The sequence below is a fragment of the Prionailurus viverrinus genome, chromosome B2, assembly GCF_022837055.1.
Source record: "Prionailurus viverrinus isolate Anna chromosome B2, UM_Priviv_1.0, whole genome shotgun sequence".
Lineage (NCBI taxonomy): Eukaryota > Metazoa > Chordata > Mammalia > Carnivora > Felidae > Prionailurus > Prionailurus viverrinus.
The window spans coordinates 149908126-149922514 of record NC_062565.1 but is presented as its reverse complement, the minus strand read 5'-3'; the positions used below and the strand labels follow the sequence as shown (position 1 = coordinate 149922514).

The following is a 14389-nucleotide window of genomic DNA, read 5'->3' as shown; positions in this document are numbered from 1 at the left end:
GGGATTCTTTGCTCTTAAAGACCTCACTGATTTCACATGAGGAATTAACTGCCTCGCCACGTTATCAGGGAAGAAAGTCCTCAGGTTCCTGATGCCATTCTTGGAGGTGAGATTAGGTGTGTGCTGTGGGCACATTTACTCGAAGTTCTTGGACAGCAAGAATACACAGATCGTGAAATGTTCTGGAGATTCGTTTGTAAACCTTTGATGTGAAATGTCAAGAAGGTGAGCTGCCGAGGTGGGAAGGCGGTGTGGTGCAGGGAGGAGGAGGCAGCCCGGACGGTAGCCGGGACAGCCTTAGAAAGGCGCCAAGCCAGCTTCACGGACGGGCGCACCAGGAGCAGGGACACGGTGGCAATGTCCAGGTTGTGGGCGCTGCGGGTTCCGCTGTGAGAGCAGCACCTGTCCTACCCAGTGGGTTGAGTGACATCACTTACTGCAGCTGCTGGGTCTCCACAAAAAGCGGCTAAAGAGGAGGAATGATCTGGAATCTTCCGGAAACACACACGTGCTGGGAAATGTCATCGGGGAAGAGACCAGCGGGTTAAGAGTCCACACCTCCTTGACCCTGTCCCCTTTGGGCGTCTGTGAGACGCTGGGTTCTATAATCCGCCCATGCCTGGGGACGTGCTGACTTTGCTTTCTAGTCAGCACTGTGACTGTTAATGTATCCCCCCCACCTCCGTAACCAAAACGAAGTTTTGGAAAGATGAGATTCGGTGAATTATTTATTACCTTTTTCGTGGTGTAAGTGTTGCATCTGCTCGGCTGCATGACTGAAGTTATTTCGGGAGGGAAGTTGGGGTCTGGGGTGACTCACCCCGGGCTGTGCGGTACGTAGCGGGTGGTCCATTGGAGCCATGACTGCAAAGTGCCTCCTGAACGGAAAAGGGGCACCTTGTCCTTAGGCGACAAATAATCTTCAATTTCTGTCTTCAGTGGGCAAGTCAGCAGCAGGAAAGGGTGGCATCTGTGTTTCTGTGGGGACTTAGAACTCGCTCTGCTCTTGTTTTCTAAGTGGGGATCGGAGTCTGCAGCAGCGACGTGAGTGCGGTTTTCTTCGCCGAGCCTGCTTGGGATTCTCTCTCTCTCCCGCTCTCTGCCCCTCCCCCGCTCATGCTCTCTCTGTCTCTGTCTCTCTCTCTTTCTGTCTCTGACTCAAAATAAGTAAATCAGCTTAAAAAATTAAAAAAGAAGGGATCACAAATCAATGACATTCTTTTTTTAAAAATATATTTATTTTTTTTTTTGGAGAGAGAGACAGAGAGTGAGCAGGGGAGGGGCAGAGAGAGAGGGAGACACAGAATCCGAAGCAGGCTCCAGCCTCTGAGCTGTCGGCACAGAGCCCCACGCGGGGCTCTAACTCACGGACCACGAGATCATGACCTGAGCCGAAATGGGGCGCTCAACCCACTGAGCCTCCCAGGCGCCCCAAATCAATGACATTCTAATTCACGTCTCCTAATTGAGCTCATAGGAACATCATGTCCTGACCGAAAAGAATCCATTTGGCTATATTCATTGTTTGTGTTCAAAAATAGAATAACCATTGTTTTTACACACATGCCAAATAATCCTTGAAGATATGGAAATTGGAGAGTTTCCCTTAACCGCTGGAAGAAAAAAAGCCAACGATTCCTGCGGAGGCTGCTGACCGGTGGTCAGGGTTTGCCGTTCGTACGAGCTTCCTCTACTTTAAAAGGTGTCGAATACCAGTTCGGTGGAGATAAAATAATGCCGTTTATAACTTTTGAGAAACGGAAGTGTTCACACCATTTAGAGAGACCTCTGTCCTGTACTGTAAGTCACTGCTATTACGACTTCATCTGAAAATATTTGCTCTTAGACGAACGTATGGGGAGGAAACGGTGTTCCGTCAGCCTGTGATTGGAAACCCACCTCTAACACTAAGGGCTGTGCACCTTACTCGGGATCGAATCTCTACTTCAAAAGACACGTTTTAAGGAATCAAAGAAAGAACTGTGGAGAGTCCTGACTACCCAGAGTTCAACGTGAGAATGCATTTCCTTCACTCTGTTTAGAGGAGCTTCTCAGCCGGCGCGTCCCGACGTGTTCCAGCACCTCGTGCATTGCCAAGCGGTTAGAGCAGGTCAGAGGACAGAGTGGTCAGATGGACGGTGGATTGAAGGGGCATCTCAGGGAAGCAGAGATAGACTCAGCCACACGTTGCTGGCCCTGGGCAGGTAGATACCCTGTTACAAGTGACACAGGAAGACTTTCGTGCCTGCCCCACCCAACTCTCGCCCGAACCATGAGAAGCAGAATGGATTTCCCTGAGGGCCCCTTTACATGTCCCTGAGGCCCCGGTAGGACCCAATGACAAAAATCTGTACAGGAAAGAAAAAGTGGCCCACCGGGCGGGGGTGGGGGGCAGGGGGCTTGGATGGTTAGGCATCCAACTCTTGGTCTCAGCTCAGGTCCTGATCTTACAGTTGGTGAGCTCAATCCCTGCATCGGGCTTTGCACTGAGAGTGAGGAACCTGCTTGGGATTCTCTCTCTCTCTCCACCCCTCCCCCTCTCTCGCTACCCCTCCCCCCCCGTCTCTCTCTCTCAAAATAAATAAACTTAAAAAAATAAAATAGGCACAAATAAGGGAGGTTATGTAAAGCCCCATGGTGTCCCGACTTTCACAATAAACCCCCGTGTGACAGGTACCCTCCCTCACCAGGAAGTAGAGATAGCCCGTCGCCAGGGATGGGAACCTTTTCTGCTTTTTACCCCAGCCCAACTCTTCTTCAGAATTCCTACCTAATGGAAGTTCCCGAAGCCAAGCTGTCTTTCTCCGGTCCGTTCCTGACAGATTTATAGCGCTTTTGTCCTTAAAGAATAAAAACCGCCTATTCTGGTCATCTCTCTGGGTCTCCATTCCGTGATTGGGCCTCTGTGCGCGCATAATAATACTTTGATTTTTCTTTCCTCCTGTTGATCTGTCTCATGTAAATTTAACTCCCAGTCCAGCTGTAAGCCTTGAGGGCAGAGAAGACTTTTTCCCTCCCTTCACCCCGTTCCTCAAAACCCGTAACATTACCCAACTCGTCATAACGTCAGCGTACGATGAAAGCGTGATGCATGCGGGGGACCCCGTTGGTTGGTGCTTTCATCGTGTGTCACTGCTCTCTTGTAGGAGGAAGGCACCGTGAAGGAGATCGACATCAGCCACCATGTGAAGGAAGGGTTTGAAAAGGCTGACCCTTCCCAGTTTGAACTGCTGAAAGTCTTAGGACAAGGATCCTACGGAAAGGTAAGTTGGAGCTTTGATTCCCCCTGAGTGAGTCTCACGCACTAGATTGTTGGGGAACAGGCACGATGGCAAAGTTGCCTCCTGGACACAGGAAATGTGCAGGCCCTGAGGCCTCGGGAGTGAAGCCGCAGGCAGGGCCCCCCCCCCCCCCCCCGCCGCCCCGTGCGCGGCCCCGTGTTAACAGCAACCCGCACACACGCGGGATTCTGAACTCACTCTGCACAGCTCCCATCCGGTAGCGTGGGGCTGTGCCAACCAGGACTGCCCGGACCCGCGAGAATACCCCACACGGTCCCCTCTCCTGAGACGTCCCTAGACGTCCGCTCATCACGATGGTGACGAGGGTTCTTCGACCCAGCCAGTGTCTCTCGGAAAGCACACGCTCAAGAAGGGAGAAAGCGGTGCCCTTCAGGGCTGGCCCTCAGCAGTCAGGAAGGCCGCGACTTGCCCCTGGGCTCCTCTCCTTACCCTCTGCCTCTGTTGTGCAGTTACTCTCTCTCTGAGCCTCGGTTTCCCTGTCTACCAAATGGGGGTGAGAAGAACTATGTGATTATTGTACCGATTGAAGACGGCTGGAATCCCGTCAAGCGCCGGCTAAGCCGTATCTGTGCACGGGATTGTGTCCTTTCTTACCTTCCAAGTGCCATGACCGCTGATCCCTCCCAGGGGGTGAGATGTGGGCGGGTCCACAGACAGCAGGACAGCCGTGAATCTTTTCAGTTACGATGACGTGTGCGTCCTTCCCGCACAGTGCGGACTCCTTTGTGTCCGTGGCGGAACTGTGAGACGTCTGTAGACTCGGACAACCTGATTTCTGGAATATCAGGGCCTGAGAGAAAGAGGAAAGCCAAGCTTTCCTAGGGTGTCAGCAGAGCAGCACCCTGCACCTTCAAAGTAGTCCTTTTTGTACGGACGTTCACCAAATCTCTCCATTCCTCGTAGGACTTTGTGCCAAGATGAAATCTGGTGCCTGTTGGTTTAAGGTCGGATTAATACTGTGTTGCTGATGTTTTGGAACGTCTCTTACAGACCCTGAAGATGTGATTGCGAAATTTATCTTTTGACCTGCTTCTCAGGTGGAAGGGACGTGTTTTTCTTATTTCTTTTTCACTTTCGTACAGTGACATGGTAAGGAACGCGTCGGATGTGCGTACAAACATACAAGTTTTGAACCGTACAAAATTACCAGCATTCAGAACTTTGCGTCCTACAAAAATGTCTAGTTAACATGGTTCACGGGGTATTTTTGGAAGTGGGGGATGAAGATTTCGGTCTCTCGGCCTCAGAAGCGTCACTAAAAGCACAAGGCAGAGTCGGTTGACGTGGTGATGGAACGTGTGCCGTTAATTAGAAATGTCAGAAAAATTAGAAATGTCAGAAAAAAGGCCAGCGGTGCAATTCCGTCTCTGAGGATGATGGTTTCAGAAAAGAGGTGAGCAAACGCACGTACATTCCCCGCGTTTGTTTCCCGAGGACGGATTCGGCCCGTGGGGCCCACGACCCGCCGAGTGACCTCGTGTGCAGCGTGGGGCCCGGCCTGGCGGGCGGGGCTCCTGCGTGTGACAGAGTCCCCCTTCCTTCACGGTGTGCGTGCCCAGCACCGCCGCTCAAGGTGCTTGGTCACGGCATGGATGGGACCGTGCTCCTGAGCTCGACGGAGACGCGGGTCTGGGGTTCTGGGGGTCCGTTCAGAGACTCGACTGGACAAGACGTACCCTTGAAAATGCCCTCCCGAGAGACCTGGGGGTTAACAGTGAAAGGCGAACGGGCTTTGTCCAAAACGCACCAGGTTTCAAATTTTGAATTAACAATTGGCTTTAACAAGAAACCATCCTTTGGAAAGCAACGAGTGAGGTGATGTGTTTGATAGACTCCCTCGAGTGACCGTCTTTGGACTCCGTGCCTTCCACGCACCTGGTCGCTTTACGTTCACTTGTGCCGTGACACGCGTGGGACCGGAGGCTACAGCTCGGCGGGTCGTGGTGAACGAGAGAAACGAAGGGACGAGGCGGTAGCTGCTTGCACGCGTGTTTTGACCTCCGACAGCGACTTCATTCCCAGCTCAGCCACTACCCGCGCGTTGGGCCACGTCAGCGGGGCCTGGAAGTGAAGCCCGGGATTCCCGGGGGACGAGGGAGCCCAACAGACGAGCCAGGACTCCGGGAAGCTCCCAGAGGTGCCGACGTCAGGCACTAGAGAGCCACAGACACAGATCGTATTTGCCCACTCGGGGCTGCCTGTTCTGAAGTTGTCATCAAAGCAAAAGTAACGGCAAGGGGGGAAAAGCCGTGTGTTCTGACACCCCGTGTTATTCTCTTCTTCGTCCCTGAATGCGGTTTGTCCTTATGCAGAAGTCCTCTGGAAGAAACAAAAAGAGCAGAACGGAATGTTTTCATCCGGCAGAAAACGCACGTTGAACAGGTTTCCCTCGTCACCTCCGTTCCCAGGAGCAGAGAGCCAGAGTGAATCTGGAGTGCAGCGTCCCCAGGCCACAGTGACCTGTTACTGGGTCCCTCCATCTCCCCCCCCCCCCCGGCCCACCCCTGTGCAGGGACTGCAGGTGCCAGCGACGCAGCAAGGAATAAAACGCGGTCTCCTCCACTTGGCCTCGGCACCGATGCCTACTTTCCGACTGCAGGCTCTTCCCGGGGACCAAGACGGACTGTGCCGTCCCGCCCACCACGGGGGCCCCGCCGGACCCTCCCTCAGCCGCTGCTCCCCTCCTGTGCATCCCGGACAGAGGATGGGTCCCTGCTGGGGGCGGGTCCCCGTGCGGGACCACCCAGAGAACGGCGTGTGCTCCCGTGTCCGAGTCAGTCCTGCAAAGTGTAGGAAGCAGTCTGCCGAAGCAACTCGCTGGGAATAACGGAGACCATCTCTGGTCACTGGTGACGTGTCGAGACATCGTGATTTCGGGGGTATCCAGAGAGCTGGGAAACGCTGGTGCTTGGACAGGAGAAACAGCCTTGTCCTCGGGCAAGGTGATTTCAGCATCGGGACAGGAAAGCAGCGAACGGCTGGAAGACACGGCCATGAGTCCATGTGTTCAAGTGCAAGGTGCAGACCAGGTGTTCCTGGAAAGTCTGGAGGAAAGAGAGGCCCTGGAGCCACCCGAGAGTCAGAAAGCGACGCCTCCCCCTCCACCCCATCCCCTCACCTGTTCCTTGGGGTCCCTCGTGTGGATAAACACCAGGGGCCCGTGTGGAAACACGCTTTTCTTTACAATACTCAGGGAAAGGATTACAATCCCCACGTTTGGAGAAGCGATCAAACCAAGCGAAAGCAGGCTCCTGTTTTCCTTTTGCTAAACTGGGAGCACGTTGTCACCCTGCCGTCCCCTGAGAGGGCCTGGCCACCACCCGGCTGGAGGACTTTGCCAGACCCCTTGCGATGTTGCAGCTCTGAGAGAGAGCTGAAAAGTTTGCCGAGAGAGTCGGGGAGGGCTTTTGCTGATGACGGCAGCACCTGCAGATCTGGGGCGATTTAGGATGGCCCAGCACCTGTGTGTCCCCCCCCCCAATGTCTTTGCGTGTCACGTGCCGAGCCGCTGAAGAAGGCAGTTCCAAGAATGCAGTGAGGGAACACGTCACAGCCAGCTGGATTAGAGATGAAAGTCGGCAGCCGCGCTTGCTGAAACGGCCCGAGTTCTCGAGGACCTATTTCGCTGCGTCCTAAATGCCGTGTGTCCGGCTGGCGGTCGGGAGAGGCAGCCTGGGCTCGTGAGCCCGTCTGTTCTCTCGAGGTCACGTTTATCTCCTGTTAGGTGCCCCGCTTGCCCCCAGGGTCCCTCCTGATGCTGTTCTCGCAGTGACCCCAAGGCCTGGCGCAGAGTGGGGGCTCGACAAGCGCTGAGAGAGTGGAATCTCTTCCAGTTATTTTCAAAAATGAAAATGCAACTCTTTTTTTAAAAAGTTTATTTATTTTTGAGAGGGGGGGGGAGGGGCTGAGAGAGAGGGAGACACAGAATCGGAAGCGGGCTCCAGGCTCCGAGCTGTCAGCGCAGAGCCCGATGTGGGGCTGGAACTCACGCACCGTGAGATCGTGACCTGAGCCGAAGTCGGACGCTCCACCGACTGAGCCGCCCAGGGGCCCCTAAGACTACGACTCTTTTCATGGCAGGGAAGCCATCACTGTTATCATCTCATTTTTTTAAAGCCTGAGATACAGTAGATAGAGAAGGAGGTTTATGAGCACCTGTTTATGCAGAACTTGGCATCACAGGAGCTCACCTTAATCGTGGCAGCCGACGTGCACTTGGTCTGCAGTGAAGCCTTCAGTGGCGTGGGGTCCCCTGCCCGTGAGTCCACACGTGTGCTCTCCCGTACGTTCACACGTGCCTTGCACACACCTGCCTGACATTGCAGGGAGGAGGCAGAGGAAGGAATGAAAACAGGCGGAAAAGATCATTTCCGGATGTTGCACAGCCGTGAAAGAGGGGTTTCACTGCTGTTACTGGTTGTCTGACTATAGGAACGCACGGAGGTTCGAGGAGCCACGGCCGAGCCTCTGCTCAGTGACTCCGTGACCCTGGCGGGCTCGCCGCGTGGCCCCGTGGTCCCCGGTGCCGTGGCAGGGGGCTGCAGCCCGAGCGTTTGGCTCCTGCTCTGCGGTGCTCTGGCCCCAGAGGGTCTTGCTCCCTCTTTGCTCGAGTCTCAGCTGTCTAGCTAGCAGCCCCTCCCTGCCACCCATGCCTGCCCCCCGTCCCCGCGCCTTCTGGGGTGTGCGTTCTCCTGTGTGTTCCGGGCACTGACGCTCAAGCCCCTCCAGAGGGCCCCCAGCCTCTCCCACCTGATTACTGGGTTGTGCCCGTCCCCTGAACCCTGGGGGCTCCCCTCCACCCACATGCCCACACCAGCCGGGGGACCGGGTTTGGAGACGTGGGGGGACCTGCGTGAGCAGAGACTGCAGTCAGAGGGCTCAGGATGTCAGACAGTGAAGTTTCCCTCCACACACCCCACCCTTCTGACCACTGCTGTTGATTTTCTACCTGCCTGCCGGGAGGCTCGTCCCCAGCAGAGCCCTCGTCTGCAGGGACTGTAGGGGGTGATTTGCGTAGCCGTACCTGCTGAGGGAGACTCGGACGCTCTCCCCCGGGGTCTGGGCCACAGGCTGGTTCACCCAGACAACCAGCACCACCATGTGGGACGCGTGTACACGTAGACACGTCCCGCATCCGCCAAAGGTGACAGAATAGTCCAAATCTGAAAGGAAAAGGGCACCCGCTTCTAACTGTCCTCACTCCGGGGGCAGCATCCGGTGGGGCCAGCCCGTTGCCCTCATTCTTGTCTGGGCGGAGGAGGGGGTCTGTTTGCATTGACCCTGATCCATCCCGGTCTGGGGAGGGTGCTGTGACCTGGGTGTGGCAGCAGTCAGGAGGGACCGGGGCAGGAGGCAGCCGAATCGCCTCGAGGGCACTCTGTGAACTAGGGAGGGAGGCGATGACCCCATCAACCCACACCCGCGTGCGGGGACTTTGTCTTCCAGGCCCAAGAATGTAGACTGAGCGGTGTCCTGTGAGGAAAAGGACCCTCTGTTCCCAAGCTCCTGCCCTCAGTCACTTCCCTTCTCATCACTGTCCCCCCTGAGGGCAAGGCTGTGTGTGCAAACCCCTCGTGCTGGCTTCTGTCCCCGGCAGGTGACGCTGCAGCCACCCTCCCGCCCCAAACACCGTGCCTCGTGGGCTGGGCTCCTGGAGCTCGCCTCCCCCGCCCCTCCGGCAGGTCCTTCCGGCTTTAGGAGGCTCCGTGGGGGAGGCGTTTGGGGGAGGGGGTGAGTCACCATCACCCTTGCGATGGCCTGTCCACTGGATGGCAGGTGTCCTCGGCATGGCTGTCTCGATCATGCCAGCAGAGTTTTGTGTCTATCGGGAAATACCGTTGATGCCCCAGGGAGGTGTGTGTGTGTATTTTGCTAATTGTGTTCAGCGATCACGACCATGACCCTGAGCTCACCGAGCCCCCCCAACGATTGTCCTTCCTTTTTCTGGTTTTCCTTCATGTTGCACCTCAAAATGTGTTTCAGAATCATTAAGGATAAATGATCTTCCTTAAAATTTCTGAATATTATTTTTCTGGTTTTTTTTAAGTTTACTTATTTATTTTGAGGGGGGGGAGAGTGAGTCGGGGAGGGGCAGAGAGAGAGGGAGACACAGAATCCAAAGCAGCTCCAGGCTCCGAGCCCAGAGCCCGACGTGGGGCTCGAACCCACAAGCTATGAGATCATGACCTGAACTGAATGGAGTTGGATGCTCAACCGACTGAGCCACCCAGGCACCCCACGAATACTGTTTGGTTTTGTAAACAACTCATCTTTTTTTCCTGATACAAGGTGTTTAAGAGAAAGTTAGTGATACCAAAAACCAATGATTCTTCAAACGTGTAACGCTGTGCATTGCAGAGGCAGTCAATTAGATGACATTCATCCCACTTCGATGTTAGAGAACGTTTTAAGTGTAAAATTTTCCGATGGCGTATTTATTTTACTGGATTCCCCCCCCGCCCCTGCCCCAGACTCCCTTGTAGACCCCCTTGTTAACGCAAATAAGGAAAATGAGTTTCAAGTCTTACCAAGTTCGGGTGCTGTGTGTTCTCTTTATCAGGTGTTCCTGGTGAGGAAGACCAAGGGGTCTGACACGGGGCAGCTGTACGCGATGAAAGTCCTCAAGAAAGCTACTTTGAAAGGTGAGGACTTCACGAAGGGGCCGCTGTGTTTGGGACGTGCAGCCGCGGTTTCTACGCTGCCTGCCATTTGCGTGAATACGCGTTCTGTTTGCTGGTGCGTGGTTTCTGAAGCTGTCTCTAAAGGAGTGTGTCAGACACGTTACTCTCCAACCGATGGTAAACAGTAGAAACATCCCCCTGGATATTTAACATCTCCCTGCAAAACTTCCACGATTTTCAGGGAGAAGAGCCATATTGCGTAAATACCGTTCTCCCACATATGTTCTGCCGCGGCGTGCCATTTGGGAAAAAGAACATCGAGGAGGAAAGCAGAAGCAGGTTGCGTGGCTGCCTGTGGACTGTGACTCAGCTTGAGTCTCCAGTCCCACCGGCTTGCTCACTTTCCAGCAGCACGTGACTCGTGGCCGTGTTGTGTCCCGGTGGCTGGCGGTTAGAGTCCAACACCTGACTGTGGAGCTCTGTGCCCCTGCCCTCAGGGAAGTGTAAGCACTAAACGCAAGGTCAGAACAAAACTGCATCCGAGACCCCCATCGCTGGCTCCCAGTCGCCTAGCCCACAACACATACGAGCTAGCACCTGCTCCCGCTCCGATCCCTTCCAGTGACCCTGTCGGTGAGGGAGGGGCCTGTCCCCTGAACGGTGGAAGACGGCCGGCCACCCACACCAGGCCCTGGGCAGGTGCGGCACAGAGTTATTGGTCATATACAGTCCTCACACCCTGGAGAGGAGGGTGTGAATGCCAGGCTGGGCCGCACGGGCTGGTACTCGGGAGCAGGGCCACCAAGGACAGGCTGGGCCGCACGGGCCGGTACTCGGGAGCAGGGCCACCAAGGACAGGCTGGGCCGGTACTAGGGAGCAGGACCACCAAGGATAGGGTGGGCCACACGGGCCAGTACTTGGGAGCAGGGCCACCAAGGACAGGCTGGGCTGGTACTTAGGAACAGGGCCACCAAGGACAAGCTGGTCTGCACAGGCCAGTACTTAGGAGCAGGGCCACCAAGGACAGCTGGGCCACATGGTCCGGTACTCAGGAGCAGGGCCACCAAGGACAGGCTTGAGGAGGCAAGATGCCCCCTGTCTCCGCGGAGAATGGGCGGGCCTGTTTGAATAATTCTGTGGGCTGGCCCATGTATTGGGTGAGGACCGGATGGGGGGTAGCTGGTCCAGCTTACTGGGAAACCATCAAGGTGGGGGGCTCTCTCAGGGGTGGGGTGATATCTGTCAAGGGCAGGGAGCTCCCAGGCCTTTGGGCTCCGTGAGACTCGAGAATGTCAAAGCAGGTTTTGAAGCTTCAGGTCTTGGGACAACGTCCTCAGGGGTACATTCAGGGGACAACACAAGGAATGTGTCGTTCTCTGCACACACGTTGCTTCCTGTTGCCTGGTGAACAAGGTAAGACAACCAACCTTGTAGGACAGGAAATGCGTAAACCAAATAAATACGGACGTGCACGTCTCAGGCGTTCAAAAGAGAACAGGTGTTTTTCCAAAAGAGGTCGTTCAAGGTCAGAGAGGCTAAGTGAGACTCACGTCCAAAAGGATGGGTGGGGTTACTGGGCAGCAGGTGACCAGACCCAGGCAACCTGGTCATCCCAGGGCCGGGCCGCCCACTTTGGTCAGGCTGGAGCCTGCCTCGGGATCACCTGTGCGTGTTTGGGAGGGGACGTTGTTAGAAACAGACTCCCAGGCCTCACCCCCCTATTGAATCTCAGTCTCTCGGGGCCTGGAATTTGACTTCCTAAACAAGTTGTCTCAGAAACTCTTGTTTGCGTCCTCTGATCGCGGCATCCTGCCTTATCACAGACGCTCGCGAGTTTCATTCAACATTTCTAGTAACCCCACAATTTAAGCCGTGCTCTTTATAGTGAACGTTTTTTCTGGTAGCTGTAATAATATTTCTAAAACTGTCGATGGAACCTGGCCAAATATCCCAAGATGCTCATAATAATGTAATTGTAAAGGATGGTTCTTCAAAAGATACGTGGGAAGCAAAGACGAACCGCGGGAAAACGTGCGGAAAACAGAGCAGGCTTTGGCTCCTTGTCCCCAACTTTTAATAAAGTAATCTCTTCACCCAACAGTAGTTCCATAGACGTAGCAAAGTCAGTTAGACATTTGTTGGTTCAGGACCACCTGAAAAATGGATGTCTGCGGAATAAAGAGTCCCTCTGGCACCTGCTCAGAAGGTTGGACGCAGTCACCTGTGACCCGACCGCCCCACTCCTGTGCCGTAACCAAGAGAAACGGAAGAGGTGTGTGCATACAAACACCTGCATGTGATTAGCCGATTCACAAGAGCCAATACATTTGGGGGAAAGCCCAAAATGCCCATCAACTAATGCACACACAAGTGGGATATATCCACGTAGTGGGATTTACTCAGCGACAGAGATGAAGGAAACCCGCCCTCCGCCCCAGCGTGGGCGACGCTTGAAAACATTACGCCAAGTGAGAGAAGCCGTTCGCAAAGCTCCCTGTATTGTGCGATTCTGCGTGTCCGAAAGTCCCCAGCAGGCAAATCCGCAGAGACAGAAAGTCACCCAGGAGCTGCCGGGGGCCGAGGGGAGAAAGGGAGTGATTGTCAAGGGTGTGGGTTTGTTTCGGGCTGGTGGAGAAGTTTTCAGATTGACCGGTGACGGTTGCATGACTCTGAGTGTTCCAGAAATGGTTGACTTGCACACTTTCAATAAGTGAATTGAATGGTGTACGAATTATAGCTCAGTAAAGCTGTCATCTGAAAAATGAATTGCTGAACAACAGGGCCATTTGCTAAAACCCTCAAAGCACTGAGACTGACTCTCCAGCACCACGTGGGCCGAATCCGCAGCCTAACAAGGGAGCCGCGTCGTTCCCACGATCACGCCCCGGCCTTCTCTCCGTCGGCAGATTCCGCGTCAACCTCCCCGGCAGTGACCTTACGGTCCCTTTTCCCTTAAGTCATAACTGTCCCTTCTTCCCCTCAAATACAACCTCACCATCTCCTGCCCTAAAAGGAGAAGGAGAAATAGTAGGAGTGACATTGGAACCCCGATCAGGGAATCCGCGCTGTGCACCTGCTCGGGAAAAGCAAAGTCAAGTCAAGGAACTGGAATCTGTTCTCTGTTTACCCTGCCGCTGAGCCTGAATTCTGCCAGCATTAACCCTGACCTCCGTGCTCAGGCCAAGCACCCTGGCTCAATGATTCCACCCTCCGTGGATGCACGTCTCCACACTTGTTTTGTTGATAATCCAACCCAGTGTCCTTGAGAAAGCGCCCCGGACACGGTGTTACAAGGACTAGACGGGATACAAAGCGTGTCCGCACATCACAGTATTGTGACATGCGTGGATATCTCCATCAGCACAGGTACGTGCATGTACAAGCAAGTAGGAAATCTATGTCACGCTAGTGAGAAATACGCCAAAATGAACACGGTTACGGGATTCCTGGTAGCCTGTATTTTCTTCCCTATCGTCTATATTTCAAGTTTTCAACGAAAATGAAACACGTGTGACTTTTATCACGTAACGTTATTTGCAAAACATTCCAGGACAACGTGGTTGACTACACAAAATCATGTTTACATGGTGAGAACGAGCCACATCGGCATAAAAGGGTAGAAAACTTTCCCATGTCTTTTGCTCCTTTAAAACCTGCCTCTCTTGGGGCGCCTGGGTGGCGCAGTCGGTTAAGCGTCCGACTTCAGCCAGGTCACGATCTTGCGGTCCGTGAGTTCGAGCCCCGCGTCGGGCTCTGGGCTGATGGCTCAGAGCCTGGAGCCTGTTTCCGATTCTGTGTCTCCCTCTCTCTCTGCCCTTCCCCCGTTCATGCTCTGTCTCTCTCTGTCCCAAAAATAAATAAACGTTGAAAAAAAAAATTTTTTTTTAAAAACCTGCCTCTCGAACCAGACATTGTTTGACATCCTTTACTGTTTCAGCTTTCCATAACGGTCCATCACTACAGACAGACTTTTTCTTTCCAGAAATGCAATGGGGATTTATTTTCTGAAGAGAAAATAAAAAGATTAAAAAGCAGTGTTTCACGCGAGGGGCACCCCATCCCAGGAAGACTAGTTACGGGCGGGCAGGAGGCCAGGTGTCTCCGCGCCCCTAACCAGGCTTCGCCTCGGGAAGGACCCCTGCCCTCTCCGAACCTCCCCGCCTCCTGGCTCACGGAAGGAGGGGGCTTGGCTCAGAGGATTGTTTAAATTTGCTGGAGCTCCGACCCCCCTGCCTCCCGTTAGCCCGACTTCTTCAGACACTCTCCGCCTTGGTGTCGGCACCAGTTTGCAGGCTGATTAGTAAGGCTGCGGAATGTGCCAGAGGGGCCAGGAATGCACTGTGACGGTGACGCTCCCGCTCGCCTACGACACCCGAAGAAGGTGCAGACAATGCAAGGAGTTTGGACGGTGAAACCATTTGGAGAAGGGAAATGTGAAAAGGGGGCGGAGGATGTGCAGACGTCTT

The 14389-nt window shown here is 54.3% G+C and overlaps 1 protein-coding gene across 5 annotated transcripts in view; it reads left to right on the top strand.

Annotated features, from left to right (window-relative positions):
* RPS6KA2 (ribosomal protein S6 kinase A2) overlaps positions 1-14389 on the top strand; it is a 355183-nt gene that overhangs the window by 258774 nt on the left and 82020 nt on the right. For 4 of the 5 annotated variants that reach the window (XM_047859631.1, XM_047859634.1, XM_047859632.1 and 1 more), the window contains 2 exons: positions 3147-3263; positions 9862-9943. In XM_047859631.1, the coding sequence (XP_047715587.1) occupies positions 3147-3263; positions 9862-9943 (199 nt within the window). Of the gene's footprint in view, positions 1-206; positions 226-3146; positions 3264-9861; positions 9944-14389 lie in introns of those variants that run through there. The other variant, XM_047859635.1, reaches the window with a different exon arrangement.